General features: G+C 33.7%; 1 protein-coding gene across 2 annotated transcripts in view; it reads left to right on the top strand.

The window, feature by feature from the left end:
* Window positions 1–19,983, top strand: part of DYNC2H1 (dynein cytoplasmic 2 heavy chain 1) — a 145,427-nt gene that overhangs the window by 44,319 nt on the left and 81,125 nt on the right. For both annotated transcript variants that reach the window (XM_039718294.1, XM_039718295.1), the window contains exons 54-67: window positions 566–720; window positions 1,600–1,737; window positions 4,143–4,256; window positions 5,411–5,571; window positions 5,734–5,857; window positions 6,470–6,591; window positions 7,453–7,539; window positions 8,903–9,029; window positions 10,719–10,860; window positions 11,380–11,489; window positions 13,949–14,047; window positions 15,179–15,302; window positions 18,124–18,287; window positions 19,027–19,146. In XM_039718294.1, coding sequence (XP_039574228.1) covers window positions 566–720; window positions 1,600–1,737; window positions 4,143–4,256; window positions 5,411–5,571; window positions 5,734–5,857; window positions 6,470–6,591; window positions 7,453–7,539; window positions 8,903–9,029; window positions 10,719–10,860; window positions 11,380–11,489; window positions 13,949–14,047; window positions 15,179–15,302; window positions 18,124–18,287; window positions 19,027–19,146 — 1,787 coding nt within the window. The remainder of the gene's footprint in view (window positions 1–565; window positions 721–1,599; window positions 1,738–4,142; window positions 4,257–5,410; window positions 5,572–5,733; window positions 5,858–6,469; window positions 6,592–7,452; window positions 7,540–8,902; window positions 9,030–10,718; window positions 10,861–11,379; window positions 11,490–13,948; window positions 14,048–15,178; window positions 15,303–18,123; window positions 18,288–19,026; window positions 19,147–19,983) is intronic.

The raw sequence follows: 19,983 nt of genomic DNA, 5'->3' as shown, positions 1-19,983 counted from the left end.
CATCCCTCTTTATCCTAGATAATTGTAATTAATCTAGGCCATAGTTCTTATTAGAGGCATTCATTTATATATAGATAGCGTTTAGCAATTTTTTTCCTTTGTAGGGTAATGCAGTTTATTTTACAGTATCTTTGGGCTTTTTTTGCGAAACTGTTCAATAAACTAAATGGCAGGAAAACCTTTTAGTTTGCCTGTCATCAGCGATAAGGGAGAAGACAAACACACATGGGCTTTATTTCTAAAACAGTCCCAAGTATTTTAAAATACAATTTATGTGGAAGTAGTTTCTTATACAGTTACCCTTCAGTAGTCTGCAGTTAATTTTGCTGGCTGTTCCAAACGTCAGACAATTTCAATGTATTTCTTTCTGTGAAATAGGCATTTCAAATGTATTTACATGTTTTTTCCCTGAGAGTACTTAAAAAGTGTGTAGTCTTTGTGCTATTTTGAATACTCTTAATTCATGTCTTGAAAAGCAAGCCTATTGTGTTGCTTTTTCTTAGTTATTTTAATGTGAGATAAAATTCAGTATAATTTTATCTGTATAACAAATGATGTTGTACAGGTCATTCCGATTTTCTGAAGTCATTTTTGGCAATCCATGAATCATGTAAAATATACGGAGCAACGCCTAGCAGGTATATGACATTCCTTCGTGTATACAGTACCATCAACAGCAGTAAAAGAAAAGAGCTAATAAAAAGGCAGAACCACTTGCAGGTATGTGTTTTACACCCTTGACATATGGCTTTTCAATATGTTCTTGCATTAGGAAATGTCTCTTGTATTAAAGAGCTGTAGCTGCTAGCATGGTTATGTGATGTGTCTGTCCTCTTCTGGCAAATGCTCATGCTGTGGTTTCAGGAGAGAAATAGTATCAATCTTAATGCCCTTCTCTGTTCAAGTGCCTGAAAGAGTGAAAAGTGATTTTCTTGTTTTTGTTAATACTTTTCCTCAAGAATGTATCAGACTTGGCATGTTTTCTTGTTAAATGCTTTGTTGAATAAAGGTAATAATTTACTGGAAAATTAGAGATGTTTATCCTAAACCAAAATATCTTCCAGATATTTTTTTCCAAATATATCTTGAAGAATTGGTATTATATAATTAGCATTAAATAAATTATGTAGAAAGTGTGATTAAAGAAAATAGTTAATTTTGAGCATAATTGAAACATTTTATATTTATGTTTTTAGAGTATTCAAATATGTAGAAATCAGATAATCTATTTGATTTCATTCTGTTTAATTTTTATTGATTTGCTTTTAGGGGAGATATAGTTACATTGAGTTAATACCAGTTAACTGAAAAGCTATTGTATTACTGGGAAAAAGATTATGCGCTAGTTGTTGTTTCATTAAAAGTTTATTATATTGAGATTTTTTTTAATCTTCTGGCTGTTGTAATAGATCTTACAGTGACACAGCTAGAACTACCAAATCTAAATTTTAGGTTAGATAACATTAAGAAAATGTGAAAATTAATTAAAAAAAAAGATTAGTCTACATTATTCTTTGTTTGTCCTTACTATTTTTAGCAAATGTTCATTTAAATTCAGTTAAAATTTGTTCCTAAATATCTTCTTATAAACGTTTACAGGCAGGTGTTTCAAAGCTGAATGAGGCTAAAGCCCTGGTAGATGAGCTGAACAGGAAAGCTGGAGAACAAAGCATTTTACTCAAAACGAAGCAGGATGAAGCAGATGCTGCTCTTCAAGAAATTACAGTATCTATGCAGGTGCTGTACACAATCACATCAAAAGTAGGGGGAAAAGAAGGAAAAAAAAGCTGGTTTTCTGTCCTTAGTCTCTGTAACTGCCTATGTTTTGTGTACTTTTCAACTGTGACAAAACCCGATGCATTTACAAGAATTTGCCTTAGGGAAGGCATGAGCCCAGAGGCTTGAATAAAGTTGCAACAGGAAAAGAATAGTGTAATTTAGGTCAGGTTAGAACTGATTGAGTAGGAAGAGATCAGTGCAAGTTTTGTACCTGAGTAGTGTTCACTGTTGTAGTTTAGTCTGAATGTTTTCCTAGAACTTTGTAAACCCAAACTGATGCCTTTTATGTTTATCCCAGATTGGAAATTTCAACAAAATACTTACAAGTAGCACTGTTTTAAGTAACAAATACCAGGAATTAAATTTGAGAACTATTAGAAAATACATATTTTATGAGGTCTGTTTTTCTGAAGTTAACCTCAGAGAAGGTTAGATAATGCCTCTATATTCATCACTCTTTGAATTTTTATTCTTCTTTTATTCTTCAGCTCAGAGGCAGAATTTTTTTCCCAAATGCTAATTTTCTTTAGTAATGTTTTCTTAGTCAAGTAAAGTAATTGTGTAGACAATAGGTGATGCCTATTGATAGGTGATGCCTATTGATCTGCATTGATGCCTCCTGGAATTCAGATTGGAGGATAAGCTATAATGAGTCTGCTGTCACTGCATCACTGCACTGTTGGTTTGGTTGGGTGTTGTTTTTTTTTTTGTTTGTTTTTTATTTTTTGTTACTAATTTAATCTGGCCAGTCTGAAGTTTGATGTCAAAGACATTCTCTGTGTGCAGTAGAATAACTGCCTGGTTGTTCAAACCATTGTTTCACAGCGCTTTAAAGGTTTAAAGGTGCATTGCTTCCGTTCTTTGTAAGTCTCTTCCTGTAGGCAGTTTTTAGTACTTTTAGGCTCTGTCTGTCTGTCGTACATGAATTTGAATAATGATGATTGGCTTGGAGTGTTGATGATTTCAGTGTTAAATTAGCATTTACTGTTGTCTGGTAGAGTTATGGGTATGTGGGCAGCACATACTACACTGTAGGAGAAAATCAAAGGTTAGGCCAAAAGCAGTGAAACATGATAGCCCCGCTGACATCAGAAAAATAACAGTGGAAGTCTGATTATTTAGATTAGCATAAAGTATAGGTGCCCTCTAACATTTTAATGTCACTTCAAATGATCTAGCTTATATAACATAGAGAGCTCTAATACATACAGACTCTTTTAATCTCCTTTTAGAGAAAAGCTTTTGACCTACAACTGAATGTTAAGGTTTTCTTATTCAGAGTAATCATTCAGTGCATGTTCATTTGCATGAAATGTCTAATCTAGTTTTATATAGCTAATGTTTTATGGATTTGAATGTAATCTTCAATAACATGCTGATCTGTAGCTTGGGTTAAGTGCTCAGAGGATTATTATTATTTTAAGACTTTCTCTGCTTTTATGCATCAGTTACCTTCTGCTACAACTTCAACTCAGCTTGACAATTGCTGGTGATGATAATGTGTTACATACTGGAAAAACACAAACTCTGGGCTTCATTGTCTTTATCTTTTAGGTGATCTGAGCCTAGAGTATTACCATCTTACCTTATACTTTTATCCTCAATGGCTAAAAGTCTTGTCAGGTCCTTTCTACTGTACTTTTATTACTTTTATATACTGGGTATTCATTGTAGTACTGAAGTGTTTAGGATTCCTGGAGATGGCTAATAGCTACTGTCTACCTGTAGACACTGATAGGCACAGTACAAATACAGAGAAAAAAAAAAAAAGTAAACCCAAAGCAACTTCCAATATGTATATAGGACATAAGACAGTTATCTTTACAAACAGATTGGTGCAAAATTACAAGTAAAGAAACCATACCATGATTAGTAATTCTAGGCTAATAAGCTGTAGTTCCAATATTGCTGCTTTTATGAACGTGATAGAAAAAGAGTGTTTTAATGGTGTTGTGAAATAAATTGAAATAGAAATAGGATCAGGACAAAGACAATAAAAGGAAAATAGTACTTTCAAATGTAGTAAGATTGTTGCAGAGGCTGTCAGCCTTACACTTTTAGAGGAAGGCTGACATAGGAATGGAATGTATGAAGGAAGGGAAAAAAAGTCATAATGAGCCTCACAGATAGAGGTACAGATCTGGTCTGTGGTAGAGAAAGGGAAGGACACACAGTAACAGCAAATTATGCTTATTCCATATAGTTGATTTACTTAGCCAGCCTACCCAATATCAAATTGACTCAGCTATTTTATTGTGATGGATATTGTGCAAATTATTATAATGAAGACTAAAAGAAATAAGAGACTTAAAGGAATAAAATCCGTGTAAATTTGCAAACTGAAAGAAATTTTTTTTTTACAGAGTGCTAGTGAGCAGAAGGCAGAAATGGAAAAAATAAAACACCGAATAGCAGAAGAGGCTGCAGAAATAGAACAAAGAAAAAGAAAAATTGAAGATGAACTGAAAGAGGTTCAGGTAAGAGCTGATAAGGAAAAGTAATATTTTGCAGTCTGATTTTATCTGACTTATGTCCTGCTGTGCAAAATAGTTTTGCAGAATTTATCCATGCAATTCTTAAATTTTACTCTAAAATATTAAGATATTAAAATTTTTATGCATTAGAAAACAGTATTCCATGTGGCAAATAGAGATTGGCATTCTGGCATTTGTGTTCTGTTAGATAGTAATTACAGAAACAGTTTTGAAGCCAAATCTTGCCTTCACTTGCTGTTTCTATTCTGCCATGCTCTCTGGCTGAGTTCTGCTGATTTTATATAGTATTTTTCAATTACTCATATTTTACATAAACCAACTACATTACTTTGCTTTGATCAAGCTGGTAATACAGGGCTTGGTACTATCAGCTGAATGGAAATAGTTTGGTGGGGGATAATTTACTGTTATTACTAAATCCTGAAAAGTGTATGTCATAATGATGCTACAGCAAATTGCTTGTTCAAGAGATTTTACACCTGCTAGGCATCAGTTTTTTGGGGGATATGTGTGTTCAGTCATTGCTTTTAGTCTGTATTTTTCATACCATTCATTTTAAATTTATACTAAAGTTTAAGAGAACAGTGCAACAACTTATTTTTTTTCCTTTTAAATATCATAGGTATCAAGGAATTATATCCTTGTATTGAAAGTGACATAGAACTACAGGATTAGACCCATTCTGTGGTCTTTGATAAATATGAAGGATGTGCAAGGTGTGCACAGTCTTTAATGATAATCTGTAACTTTATTTCCTGACCATTTTGTTGCTTTGTTGATAAGGGTGAAGGATTTGTTTAGCTACTGGAAACAGAAGGCTCTTGTGTACTGTACTTCTATCGATGTTTACAAAGAGATCCCCAGTCCTGCCTATAAATAGTGGTTAGCATCATTATTAAAAGACACCTGTATCACAATGTCAAGATTACATTATACTGTTTTATATGGAAGTATACTTATTATCACTTTGTAAATGCATGGCAATTTTTTAGTAAACATGAATCTGCATCAATGTTAGTTTCTTAGGTAATAAAGTATTTAAAAAGAACAAGAAATTGTGTGAAAACTGGAATGGGAAATGTTCAGTATCTCATATCCTCATCTCTCTTTTTAATGTGTTTTCTTCATGTTTTAAGCCATTGGTTAATGAAGCTAAATTGGCTGTTGGAAATATAAAGCCAGAAGCTTTGTTAGAAATCCGGTCGCTGCGGATGCCCCCTGACATAATCAGAGACATTCTAGAGGGAGTTCTGCGCCTGATGGGGATTTTTGATACATCATGGGTGAGCATGAAAAGGTGAGAATATTATTTAACCTTTAAAATTAAACATTGAGTTACAATGTGAACTACTTTCTGTTGTATTCAGGAATCTTGTTCTCAGAATTCCTTGGTTTCATATGGAAATAATATTTCCAACATTTGTTTCTTCTTTACTTAGTTGTTTAATTCTTTTCACAGTTTCTTGGCCAAAAGAAGTGTGAGGGAGGACATAGGATCATTTGATGCCCGTAATATTCCAAAAGAAATACGAGCGAGTGTTGAAGAACTTCTTTCTAAAAACAGAGCATCTTTTGATCCAAAGGTAATTCCTGATTGCATTACATCAAATGAAAACAAGACCAAAAAAAGACCGAAGGAAAAGACATGATTGCCTGGTTTGCCAGCAAAATTTTTAGGATGAACTTCAGTTAGAGAAAAAGTGGTGAATTCTGCTTACAGAGTTTGTCAGTATAAACAGATAAAGGTGTAGCAGAGGTTACTCTGTTGCATACTGCCTCCTAAAGCGAAAATTTTTGGTTTGTGCGTATGAAGGGGTGGGGTAAGAAGTCGTTATGGAGTTGAGTAGTCAAAGATTTTTCTACTGCTCTAAAGTAAAACTCAGACCAAGGAATTCTAACTGGTTCCTTGGCGTCCTTGTACCAGTAAAAGTCTAATAAATCATTCATTGATTTAAAACTTGTTAATTTCAGTTAGCTTCATAAAAATACCACTGTGGGTTTTTACACAGATTGATGGCCTTCAATACAATTTTAGTAACAATTTAAAAGATTAGTTCATTAGAAGAGTTGGCTTATTAGCATATTTAAGTTGGTAACTAGAAAATCTGTTGCTGTTACTTATCCTCTATTTATCTCTTCTACATTATACTTCAAGGACTTTCTTACAACAACTTTACTTGTACTAAATTTTTCAGAATGCTAAACGAGCCAGTGCTGCAGCTGCTCCATTAGCAGCTTGGGTGAATGCCAACATCCAGTATTCCCATGTCCTAGAGCGAATTCAGCCTTTGGAAAAAGAAAAGGCTGGCTTGGAAGCGTAAGTTAGACACTATTACAAAATCAGTGGTTTTAATTCCAATGGTGGTGGGTGAAACTGAAGTTGCCAAGGAGGAATCTGAGTACTAGGAAAGGTTTCTTTACTTGAGGGTGACAGAGTGCTGGAAGAAGCTGCCAGAGAGGTTGTGGAGCCTCCTCCTCCGATATTAAAATTTGGCCTGGACATGATCTTGCTTTAGCAGGATTTAACAGGACTAGATGATCTCCAGAGGTAATTTCCAGCCCTAACCATTCTGTGATTGTGTGTGAATTGAAGTTTATTAAAAACAAAAAATAAAAGATAACCTCCATCAGAGGCAATAACATGTACATACTGAGACAAAAAAATTAAGTGTGCAATAGTTTCTTTTTCCTGGAATCTATGCCATGGATGTTTTTTGTACAATCATGTACAACCTGTCTCAGCTGAGTACAGGGGGAAATTAGCATCACAGGTATTCTTAACTTGTATTCTCTCAGTGAAACCCATGCTATTTTATGAGGTATGCAGTTCCTATTTTTCAGTCTCGTGCCAAGCATTATCAGTTTCTCCTTAGGATCAGAAAGATAAGACACAGTCCTATGACCATACATAACCTGAGGAATCTAAAATTATTGTTTTCCCAGGTTTTGAAATTTTGTATTAGAAGAATTTGATCTTAGGGATGGGGTGTTTGGTTTCCATTTTAAAGCTATGTGATGAGAAGTACTCAAAACTTTTATATGTGAAAATGTATATTTCAATATAAAACACAGTGGAGAATATCTTTGAACTATCTCCATGCAAATTACTTTCCTGTTATATTTACTCTTTTTTTTCCTTTGAGTCCATAGTCTTAAAATATATGTTACATTTTTATAGTAATCTCAAGAAAACTGAGGACAGAAAACGGAAGTTAGAGGATCTTCTGAACTCTGTTGGTCAAAAAGTATTTGAACTGAAAGACAAGTAAGTTGGGTGTGTTTATTTCAAAATATAAATAGAAAGCATGGATAATTTAACCGTATGAATAATTTTGTCTAAGGAAATGTAACTTCCTGTCCTGCCAGATATTCACGTCACAATTAGTGATGCTTAGGCTATCTGTACTCTCAGTGGAGATAAATACTATAAGATTACAATTCATCTCCTTGATCAGATGAAATAAATGCTCCTTAAAAGTACCTGCTTCTCACTACTGACTGTGTTGGTAGCCTTTATTGTAGGGATTGTAGATGTCAAAGGGAAACTGTGTTTATCACCTTCTGAATCACAGAGGACTTCAATGACTCCTTAGGACTTTGGAAACATTCCTGTACAAAACTTCTGCTGATCACAGCTTGAAGAGAGGCAGTTCTATTTCTTTTAAGGTGGCCTACTTTTCTGACAGTCAGCTAGTTTTTTCTTAGCTTCTCATCAAGTACATGACTCACAGAGGCATAAAAATAGATCTGGTAAATGTTTATGCTTTCTCCAAATTCTGTTTAATCCAAGTTTTTCAGTTTGATGTTTTTATTATGTAATCAGTATAGGAGATAATTTGCAACCTGACATACGTACATATTAGTAAAAGTCATGATTTGTAGTCTACAAAGGAAAAAAAGGATAATTGAATTATTGTAAATCAACTATATAGTGATCTCTTAGCTTAATTAATTAATATATGTTACAGTTGAATCCTATATATTATAATTTTACATTATATATTTATAAAGTAATATATAAATATATTATTTTGAATAGGTGGATTAAATGTATTAATTATTTAATATATTAATCAAACTAAATAGATGTTGAACAGTATGAAAATAATACCTAAATAAATCATGCCTAGTTTTTGGGCGTGTTCTTACTTCATATTAGTTTACAAGATAGGCAACTGTGAATTAAACTGGAGTCATCCATGTGAATTATTAATACTATTTTTTAAACATTTAATAGATAAAATTTACCAAATAGTTACAAATTTATGGTATGGCATTGAGCTGCTGTTGTCCTGACTATATACAGAACAAAACTTTACACAATCTCTGTAATTGTCAGGCTGTTTAAGTAGAAGAAGGAATGAGTTTCAGACATTATAGTCTGTATTTCAAATCCCTTTTTAAATCTCACCTGTGCATCCATCTACATTTTGTTAGCTGAAAGTCTAACAAGCCCATCTACCAATTAGAAGCAGAAGCTATAAAAAAAAGAACACCTGCAGTTGTGTTCTTTGATAACAATAAGCCAGGCATTCATGACAAATTCAATCAGTTAAAGTTCCTTGAAAATAACTGTTCGTAAGTTTAGTAATTTGTGATAGCAATTACAAAGAGTATTTGTTTTACAGGTTCCAGAATAGAACAACAGAAGCAGCAAAACTTGAAGCAGAACTAAGTAAAGCTCAGAAAACATTGAAAGCTGCAGAGGTACTGATAAATCAACTTGATAGGGAGCACAAAAGATGGAGCACTCAGGTTAGTGAAAATTTTCAAAAGTACATCTTACAGCTGATAAGTTGAAAATACAGTTTTGCACTGCCTGGAGAATGTGAGTTGCTGCCATTCTGCATCTCTCCCAGTGCACATTTTTTGATTTCTCCTTAGAAAATAAATCTTTAATTTTTTCTGAAATTTATTTTTACTTCATCATACTTATAACCTTGCTACCAAATGTGTAAAAATCCCCCAGTATTTTATAGAAAAAATAAAATATTCTGTGCTGGTATTCAATCCCAAGGTTGTAATTGTTATGCTGGCTGAACATGTCAGCAGTTGGACTCTCCAACTTGAGATACAGCCAAAGGGACAGATTTTAAACAATTATGGTCTTAAAATGTATCACCTTTATGGCATTTGTGTTGTAAATGTGCATATAGGTATACCCAAAATGTTGTTTTGTTTTTGAAGTCTTCACTTTAATGCTTGAAAATTTTCTGCTGCTGAAGTAGGGAAGGTAAGCATATCTTACTTGCTCAAATGATATATTTGAGAGAAACTGACAAGTCTTTGGAGACACAGGCCCTTCTACAGTCTGAAACAAAAAGGAAAATCAGAAGATACATATAAGCTGAAAATAGCTGACACCTCCACAAAGCCCTAAGTAACTTCCATGGGTCAGGAGATCATAAGTCAGAAGAAATTTTCATGTAGAAATACATGATTCTGTGTCTCCACTGATACCAAAACAAGCCTCAGCAATTAACTAAATGCCTGCATTTTGGAGAACCAAAGTTAAAGTTAGATGAATCCTTCTTGTAGGTTGACCGCCATACAGGAAAAATTAGGAAGATTTTCCTCTGAAAGTAGCTTTATATAGCTACCTGCTGTAGTAAGGATTGGATATATTTGGACCCCAGTGTTTAAATGCTTCTAAAAGTGGTTCCTCATAGTTTTTCATCTTGGTATATTAGAAAATTCAGACTATCTGTTAATGGTAGACTAAACTGACAAATAGATAAATTAGGAACTCACCCCGTAATGAAGACAGTAAAAAAGCTGTATTTTTCTTCCTTTAAGGTAAGGAAGAACCAGTAAAAAGTTGCCTTTATTTTGTGAATCAGCATTTATTTTTAATGTCAATATAATTAAAGTAAAAGTGACAAGACTTTGAAACCGATTATGGCAGTCACATATGATGTTAATACACTGTATTTTTCTTAAAAATACTGAAACATTTCAAAGCAGAGGTTATTTAGTGCAGATAAATTATTTGAAGATACATGATAAATTTATTTTATCATTTAAGTGTACATTGAGTAACAGTAAGTATGAAAGTTGCATATAGTATTTATTGTCTGTATACATATTGTAAGTTATACTTACAGCCTGACTGTGACTAGGATCACATATTTCTTATCTTTCTTTCTATAATACCATTTATTCATTTGCTTATAAGTTGAACTGTTCATCAAATTCATGGATTTTTATCAGCTGCATACTCAGAAAAATCCATGCATGCTCTAGCCCAGAGCTGAAAGGAATTTTTCCCATACCTCCATGTGTCTTAGCTAGGTATAGATACCTGAAATGCAAAAAGAGAAATTGTCTCAACTGTATAACCAATGGCAGGCAAATTTAATTCTGACATTTTAGTAACTGATGAGACGTATTAATGCAGTTTTTGTTTGCAAAACACCTATACTTTCTGTACTTCTTTTTCTGAAGGTGTCAGAGATAACAGATGACCTGGCAACGTTGCCTAAAAGAGCTCAGTTAGCAGCTGCATTTATTACATATCTTTCTGCTGCTCCTGAGGATCAGAGGAAAAACAGTTTGGATGAATGGACCAAATCAGCCGGCCTTGAAAGTAATTTTGTGTGTGTGTGTTTGTCAGTGTCTGCATGCAAGTAATTAAGCTTGATTGAGGAAGTGAGAAATGCCAGTGAGTTCTAATGAACTGTCTCAATTGTCTTTTTACTCCCAAGTGAGAAGAGATGTTTTCTTACTGAACAAATATTTCTAGATACTGACAGACAATTTCTTAGAACCATTCTATGAAATTATTAAGATTATAAATATTTATAAATAATTTTATCTTTATAGTCCTTGCTTAAAAGGAAAAGTCTACAAAAATGTTAATTTGCTATTGCATTCTGAATGCTTCTGCTTTTTCAGTAATCGTTTTTATCTGTGTGTTAGCAAAACTATAAAATATTTCTGTGGCATCCACTACTTATTAATAAGTTCAATAAAGTAATAGATTAAAGGCAAGTCTACAGACTTGCACTCTATTAATATAGACAAAGTCTCTGTTCTGTATAGACTGGTAAATGTTTTTAAACTATGCAGACTGTAAATGATAGAAAATTACACTTTCATTTGTCAGAGTTCGATTTACGACGGTTCCTGTGTACAGAAAGTGAGGAGTTAGTTTGGAAAAGTGAAGGTTTGCCTTCAGATGACCTTTCAATAGAAAATGCTCTTGTCATCTTGCAGGTAAATTTGCTTTTTGTCTTGTCTTGGAAGTATTTGAATTTTTACAAATTTCAGTAACATGGCAACTTGAACTATTTCATTTATGTTTCTTATTGGCATCACAGAGAGCACACATACAGAGAAATAAATACTTATGTAACAATGGATATTTTGTAACAAAAGGAAAAAAAACTGTTAAAGAAGATGTTTTAATTTTTGCTGTCACTGTTGTATTCCTTATCAGTCTATTCAGGCTTAAAGCATAAATAATCATTAACACCAATACAACCAATGAAAATTATGTCCTATGTATGTTCACTTTGGCATATAATTCCTATTACTTTTTTCTCCGAAAAAGGAAAAGGCTATATGCAGATACCTTTCAAGATCTATCTGTCTATCTATCTATCTATCTATCTATCTATCTCTTTTTTTAATATATATATATATATGTCTAATAATACTTGAGAAAAGGAAAATATTCAGTTTCATCATATATATAGATATATATAATACATATGATTATGTATATAATAGTGTAGTCATTTATTTGATCTACTAACAAGTAAATATTTAATGGCATGAAGAGAATCTGCATGTACTACAGGTGATTTGCTTAGATGATTTATGATTCAAATTAGTAACCGATTTTTCTCCAGTTTGAATTCATCTTGCTTTATGATCCTTTTAGTAGTTCTATATATTCTTTTCTCTGTTCGATTAAAAAGCTTTTCAAGAAACACTGTATTGTACCATTAAAGCTACTTATATCCTACATTATAACCTTATTTTCATATTTTTCATTAGTTGAATAGATCGAGCTCTTAAAAATCTCACCGTGTGTAAAGAAGTTTTTGAAATACTCAATCAGGTCAAATAATTTTCCTTGTGTACATCCCCATAAAGTTGAAATTTGACATGGTATTTTACCAGTGTAATCTACAGTACATTTCTCAGCCTTTTGTGCTGATCATCTTGTGATGCTTGAATACTCATCATGTTCCCCTATCTTTCAGTTTGAGATCTGTGTAGCTACTCAGTTTGAAATACTGGAACTCAATCAAAAAAAAAGCCTTAAACTTGGAAATGCTTTTCTGTCAGACTGAACCAGAGAATTGTTGAAAGTACATGTTTAAACCTTCAGCAAGTTTGCTGACACAAAACTGGGAGATATGGCTGATACACCAAGATGATCTGATGGCTGAAGCATGTCTTCTGTGAGGACAGGCTGAGACAGCCGGGGTTGTACAGCCTGGAGAAGAGAAGGCTCTGGGGACACCTTGCTGCAGCCTTTCAGTACTTAAAGAGGACTTACAGAAAAAAGGGAGAACAAGTCTTTACATGGGCAGATAATAAGAGGAGAAGGAAGAATGGTTATAAACTAAATGAGGAGAGATTTAGATTAGATGTTAAGAAAAAATTTTTTACTTAGATTGTAGTGAGGCACTGGCACAGGTTGTCCAGAGAAGCTGTGGATGCCCCGTCAAAGTTGGGTTGTATTGGAACCATGAGCAACCCAATCTAGTGAGCAGCATCGCGGCCCTTGGCAAGGGTGTTGGAACTAGATGATATTTAAGGGACTTTCCAACCCAAGCCATTCTAAGACTGAGTCTTTGATACACAAGAGGGTAAGACTGAGACTCAGAGGGTCCTTGATAGACTGGAGAAAGAGGCTGACAGGAACCTCGTGAAGTTTAGGAAGGGGAATTACACAGTCCTGTGTATGGATAGTAACAACCCCATGTACCAACAAGTAGTGAGGATCAACCAGTTGCAAAGCAGATTTGCAGAAAAGGACCTGGTGGTCCTGGTAGACACCTGGTAGTCCATGAGACAGTTATGGGCCCTTGCCAAGGAGAAGGCCAATGGTATCCTGGACAGCTTTAGGAAAACTATTGGCAGCAGGTCAAGGGAGGCGATCCCTCCCCTTCACTCAGCACTGGTGAGACCACACCTGGAATCCTGGGTCCAGCTGCGTGATCCGCGGCACAAGAGAGACATGGATGTACTGGACAGAGTTGAGTGTAGCTTTGTACGTGCAAAATACTTGTATTCATGACTCTTTCTAAAATGCATTGAGGTCCAAACCCAGAAGTATTGTACCTTTGCCCACCAGAGGAGGAAAAAGGAAGACTAATACTCTTCTAAGTTTAAAAGCAGTTGTGAGTAACAAAAGCTGTAGATTATACTCATTTAATAGAGACTCCTATTTTTAAGAGAAGGTGAAGAACTGACTAACTTCAGCAGGACAAACATCTGAGAATTTTGGATCTGGGTGCTCTCCTTTTTTTTTTTTTTTAAAGAAGAGATAAAATGCAAGACATAAATTTCCTCATCTGTTATTGTTTCTCTAAACAGCTTGTTAATTAAAAAAGATTTTAAAATACATATTACATTAGTTTGGGGAAATAAAAAAAAAGTATTCCAATTTTATTCTTAAAATAGATTTTAGTAAATATATTTTTTTTTTTTTTCCCTAGAGTAAAGTTTGCCCATTTTTGATAGACCCTTCTTTCCGGGCTACTGAATGGTTGAAGACACATTTGAAGGAATCACGTTTGGAAGTTATTAACCAACAGGTGCAGCATTTACTCTTGGTCTTTTCTGTTTGAGCTTTCTCTATTCCAGATTTTACAGAGTAGTTTTTAAATATTTGTGATAGAAATCACCAAAAATTAGTTTATATTTTTTGAAACATGGAATTCCCCATAGAGTTTTAGGTTGTTTAAAATTGGAGGCTCAACATCTGGTATTATTTCTACAAGTTTGTCTCTTTGTGCTAGTATCTCTGGGAATGTCATATTCCCTGCTAAGAGAATGATAGAAGAGATTTTCAAATAAAGAGGTCTTTTGTAGACTTGGTTGCAGCTCACTGGATTTCAGGAGTATATATACACTTAATTCCCTGTGATTGTTGTATTGTATTATCTACACTGGAAAGAGTATATTTGATTTCAGTTTGAGATTAAGGTACCTGAAATTCATTGTCTACCTGTAGCTGTTTAGTGAGGTGCAGCTCAGTTGCACACACAGGCAGGCATCTGGTGCTATTCAGAAGTCCCTTATTGAATCCCACCTGGCCTCAAAATATTGCTTCAACAGCATGTAGTTCTTTCCACAGATCCCTGCTGGCTCTGTGGCACCCTTGTAGATACTCTCTGATGGTAGTAGATAACATATCTTTGGGTAATTGATAGTTTGTCCTGCTAGCTGATTGGCCTGATTACCTTTTAGCTTCTGTTGCCTGTATTATCCAGGATCTCTATTGACTAAGGGGCTCATAAGCACCACATGCATGTTCAAACACCTGCTTTCAACAAAAGACTGCATGTAGACCTCTTAATAATGTGAATCCTGTGTTTGGTTCAGTTTTTAGACATAAAAAAAAATAAAATATATATATATATAAGAGACCTGGCCGGGACTTTCAGATGCACCTGGCAGACATGACAGGGAACCTGCTCTCTTCTGATTCAGCACTTGAAGATCTAGGCATGTTAGATAGGTTTTCTTGATCAGTAGATCAAGTTTATTTAAACTAAACGTTTGTGGCTAAACCCTGTAATAACATTTGCCTCTAATAGGATTTTTCATCTATACTGCTGATTTTTAGATTTGGACTATTTGTTGTAATGCCTTCCTTCTCATTTTGAAGTGTTTGCATTTTTCAAAAAAGCATGAATCAAAGGAATGTGTTTCTATTTATCCAGGACACCAACTTCCTAACTGCTCTTGAGCTGGCAGTGAGATTTGGGAAGACACTTATAATACAGGAAGTAGATGGAGTGGAACCTGTGCTTTACCCATTGCTAAGAAAAGATCTTACTGCTCAAGGTAAATCACCAAAATCTTTGCAAATCCTTGCTCAAAACTTTTGTAGTTTAGATCTATTTATATAAAACTTGATTTTTCTCAAAACATAATACTGTGTAGTTTTTTTTCTCTGTAGTATTAACCTGCTACTAAGACTTCAGAGTGTGAAATATGTTGGAGATATGTTCTTATTTAGTAAGTGGAAAAATATTGGAAAGTATTAAAATTGAAAGTTATTTAAAAGTAAATTCAAAGTATAAATTGAAGTTACAAAAATGTGTTTTTATAGACCCTTAAAAATTTTAAGTTGATTTCCAGTGATGATTTCAAACACATAGTTTTAATTGGAAACTTGGACCTTAAGTAAACCAGAAGTTGCACAGCTGTTAGTGCAGTTAGAAATCAAAGGTTTAGAATGTTGGTGTTCCTGCTTCTCTTGGATTTCTCTGAACCTAAAGAAGACACACAGGTCTGTTCCTGATGTACCCTTGGAATGGGAATATCATAAAGATCAGCAAAATGGTGGAATTTTGTGAAAGGAGTCCCTTAACCAATGCAAGAAAAGTGAAAAATCACAATGTTTAGGTTTTGCAATATAATATCTCTGTTTTGGAGAGATACTGTGTTCTACCTAACTGTTTGCATAACTGCTTTGGACTTAGCTGCTTTAAGGAATTTTTTTTAATATGAAAAATTGTGATAAAAGTTTAGCAAAAATAAATTGTAATTACGCAAGTATCTCAGCATAAAGTTTGTTGAATTATGTTACATATTTTGAAATTATATTGAGAAAATATGGTGAATTAAAAAGTACAGTAAAGTGTGTTTTAAGTGCTTTCTAAATTACAGTAACTAAAATAGATTTGCATTATCCTTTGTAATTGTATTTCTACCTCAAGTGGTCATTCCTCAGCATGTACCATGTAATTTGCTGTATGAACTTTGGGTACTAAAAATAGCTCAAGACTTTTTTTGCTGTCATTTCGTCTACTGTTGAGATCTAATGATGTGTGAGGTAGCAGTAATTCTTCAAATGTAAGTACATGCTAAAAATAAATGCAAATACCATAGGATTCATGTATACATTTATCACCAATATAAGAAAAATCTGTTTAGGAAAGAGAAAGTATTATTTTAAGTCAGTCTTCCATTACAGATGTACTTGCTTGTTTATTTCCATTGAAACAATGGAACCAAAGTAGTGATTTCAGGGATCTGTGGAGCGTTAGGTGGAACACTGTAACAATTTTTTTTTGCCCCTCTAGCTTCTGCCAAATTTTGGAGAGCTAATGAGATACAGTATGAAAGATGACTATGTCTGCAGAACTGTGGAGAAAGCAGATTAAATTCAAATATACTAGTTTATTCAGGAAAATTGCTCATAACACTCAGACATCCTTTTTTGCTTTTAATGAGCTATGTTAATGCCAGGTCTGTGTAGGTCCAAATTAAAGAGCTGTTGTTGGAAAAGGAAGAATGGGTCACTATTTGAATCTTTTCCATCATTTTATAAGCAAGCATGCACTCCTTTTTGTCAAAATGTGGGTGTAGGGACCTGTCTGCATTATTTTGCTTGTAATGACTGTACATCTTTTCATTACTTGGAATGAAATGTTAAGAAAAAATATGAATCTATATACTGCAGTAAATTCGTCTTCGTACAGCTTCCATTTTCTGTTTGACATTTTTACAACATAGTCTTAAAATTTATTCTGATCTTTGGCATAGAAGGAAAATTGGTATGTGATTTTCATCTCTACCAGTGTTTTAGCAAGAGATTTATATTTCTGCTCTGCCCCCAGTGCTAAAAATAGAGAAGCACCTAAGCCATCTTGGAAAGTTTTCCGGAATGGAAATTTTCACTTTTCAACTTAAAATACTGTTCTTTGTTTTTCAGTATCAGGAGTTAGGATCTTACTCTAATAATGTGATTGTCTGAGTCTATTCTTTTCTAACCCTGCTGGAATGGAAACTTATTATGGAAGAGGTGTGCAGAGGGCTGTACATGTAGTTGTATTCTGTAACAGGCATATGGAGAAATATTAGGAGTATGAACAGACTGAAACCATGACAACAGTTATATAATAAATCACTTGTTTCTTTAATAATATGGTAAAATTAAATATATTTATAATAATACGGTATGGGATATTTCTTGATGGAATGTTTTTCTTTCATTCTGCTGTCTAGATATTCTATCATTTTTAGTTCCATTGACTTGCTCTGTTACAGTTATCCTAGAAAATAGTATCTTAATAGAATTATGATTATACAGCAACATCAAACTTCTACAAATAAATGTAACAGAACCAGAGATTAAATCTAATGGGTTTGGATGAGGAGATATTGAGCTATCTTAGTTAGTATATAATTATGGCTAATGTAGACGGGTAGACCAATGTTTAAAGGTAAAGGAATGTGTTTAAATGTTGACAAAATTCTTACACATAAGAGGTCATTTTCTGTGGTGTTTTGTCTCCTATTCACAGTTTGAAGATTTCAGAAAGTTGTTAGTATTACTTTTACTTCAAATGCATTTTTGTCCTTGATGCTTTGTGTTCTGTGAAAGGATAATTAAACTACTCAGGTGTATTAAATATTCTTACTATGCAATTTCCTATATTATTGCTATGTCATTAATTTTCTGTCTCTTAACAATGCAGGTTAGGATGTGTTCTTTAAATTTTTTGAATTTGTATTTTTTCCCAATCAATTTATAAATTCATATTGTTAAATATATTTAGATCCATTGATTATAAAGTATTACATGAATACCGTTGTTTTCAGATAATTATAGAATGTTCCAATCGGAGTGAGTATAATATCTGCTTGTTGTTTACAGGACCCCGTTATGCCATACAAATAGGTGAAAAAATGGTAGATTATAATGAAGAATTCCGTCTTTTTCTATCAACAAGGAACCCAAATCCCTTCATTCCACCTGATGCTTCTTCTATTGTTACAGAAGTAAACTTTACCACAACAGCAAGTGGCTTAAGAGGACAGGTAGGCATTTAGAATAAAACCAGTGTATGTATCGTGAACATGCATAGCTGCATCCGGCCCCTGGAATAAGCCCTATGGTGCAGTTTGTGTTAATGGTTATGGAGGTGTTTTCAAGCTCACAAATATAAATAGTAAAATTTTTATGTACTTTGGAACCAAGGAGTGGGTCCAGTAGAGAAAATTAAAATGTTCTCATTGACTTCAGTTGCAACAGATTAATTGCTAAGCCTTTGCTTTCTGTTCAAGATGCATTTATGGTACCATGGAAACATTTCTGTTATAGCTCTCCAGTGTCCTACTTAGAGAATAATGCTGGTATCATCAAGGTACTTTGTGTACAGAAAAAAATGTAGTGAAACCAAAATACTGTATATTTTATTTCCTTTAAAATGCTAGTAGCTGTTGAGGTTTTCTTTATAAAGTCCAGGATTCAAAATGTAACATACGAATGGAAGGAAGAAAAAAAGAAGAGAGATCAATTAATGGAAGAAAATCCCTTCTTTATTTGGTATGAAACAAGTTTTTCTACACTAACAAGAGGCTTAGAATGGGATGTAGATAAGATGTTGATTAGTAAGATATAATTCAAAATGTGAAGCATAGATAACCATATGGATTTCCTCCTTCCTCTGGAGGTGTAGAATTGGCATCATACAATGTGTCCATGAAACCTGACCCCTCTTGAAGTGGAAATGCAGGAAAAAAACCACATTGTTTTTCTTTTCTCTCTTTGTTTTAGCTTTTGGCTTTAACAATTCAGCATGAGAAGCCTGATTTGGAAGAGCAGAAGACAAAACTCTTGCAACAGGAAGAAGATAAGAAGATACAGTTAGCTAAACTGGAGGATTCTCTTTTGGAGGTAAAACAAATTTACCTCTTTAATACCTGTTAGACCAATATGATAATAATGACATTATTGTGTGTTTGAATGAAGATACTGGAAGTGTTGGAATAATGAGTTGTCAGGATTTTTGATTAGAAAAATAAAGGCATTGTTTGCCTAGACATCTTGGAAGAGAAGAGTAGAATATATAAGAAAGTACATGTGTTATGAAACTGTAGTATTTCAATACATTAAGCACTTTCATAGTTAAATTTATGAATTTGGTGAGATAGATTTAGGCTGATTTAGGTTGATTAGAAATTTTGGTAATTTTAACACACCAAGAAGCAAAAGCTTTATTAAAAATGATACTATTTCATTTTGAAATTATGAGTTTTCAAAAAAGCCTGTGAATCATATCATATGACTCTTTCTCAAGTTGAGAAGTGATGCTGTGTTATGAAAAAAATCCTACTACAAAATGGAAAGGTTGCTGAGAGAGACATTTAAAATTTTAAACCTCTACAATTGTTTCCTATTAGCAATGAGCTGTATTATTCTTTACAGTTAACATTCCCTGTCTTGCATTTAAAATTAATGTTCTCAATTTTCAGTTCATCTTTTTATTTTTTTGGAAGTACTTATGCTCAGAAACAGATGTACACCTCTATAAAAAAAGGCTTCCAAGGAAGTACTGTTTTATTTTTTGTTTATTTCTAGCCATGGATTTCACATAAATTGTACTTCATCCTTGTAAGAATGGATCCTTGAATCCTGTCTTTTTGAAAGGTCAGAGATGCAGGGAGATTACTTGGTGCCCTAAACCCCTCAGTCTGTAGCTAAGTCACAGAACTTTGCAGTACTGAGTGCAAT

This window comes from Passer montanus, unplaced genomic scaffold (assembly GCF_014805655.1).
Source record: "Passer montanus isolate IOZ18808 unplaced genomic scaffold, ASM1480565v1 scaffold4, whole genome shotgun sequence".
NCBI classification, from domain to species: Eukaryota; Metazoa; Chordata; class Aves; order Passeriformes; family Passeridae; genus Passer; species Passer montanus.
Note: the sequence above shows the minus strand (reverse complement) of the source record. Positions and strands in the feature narration are given on the sequence as shown.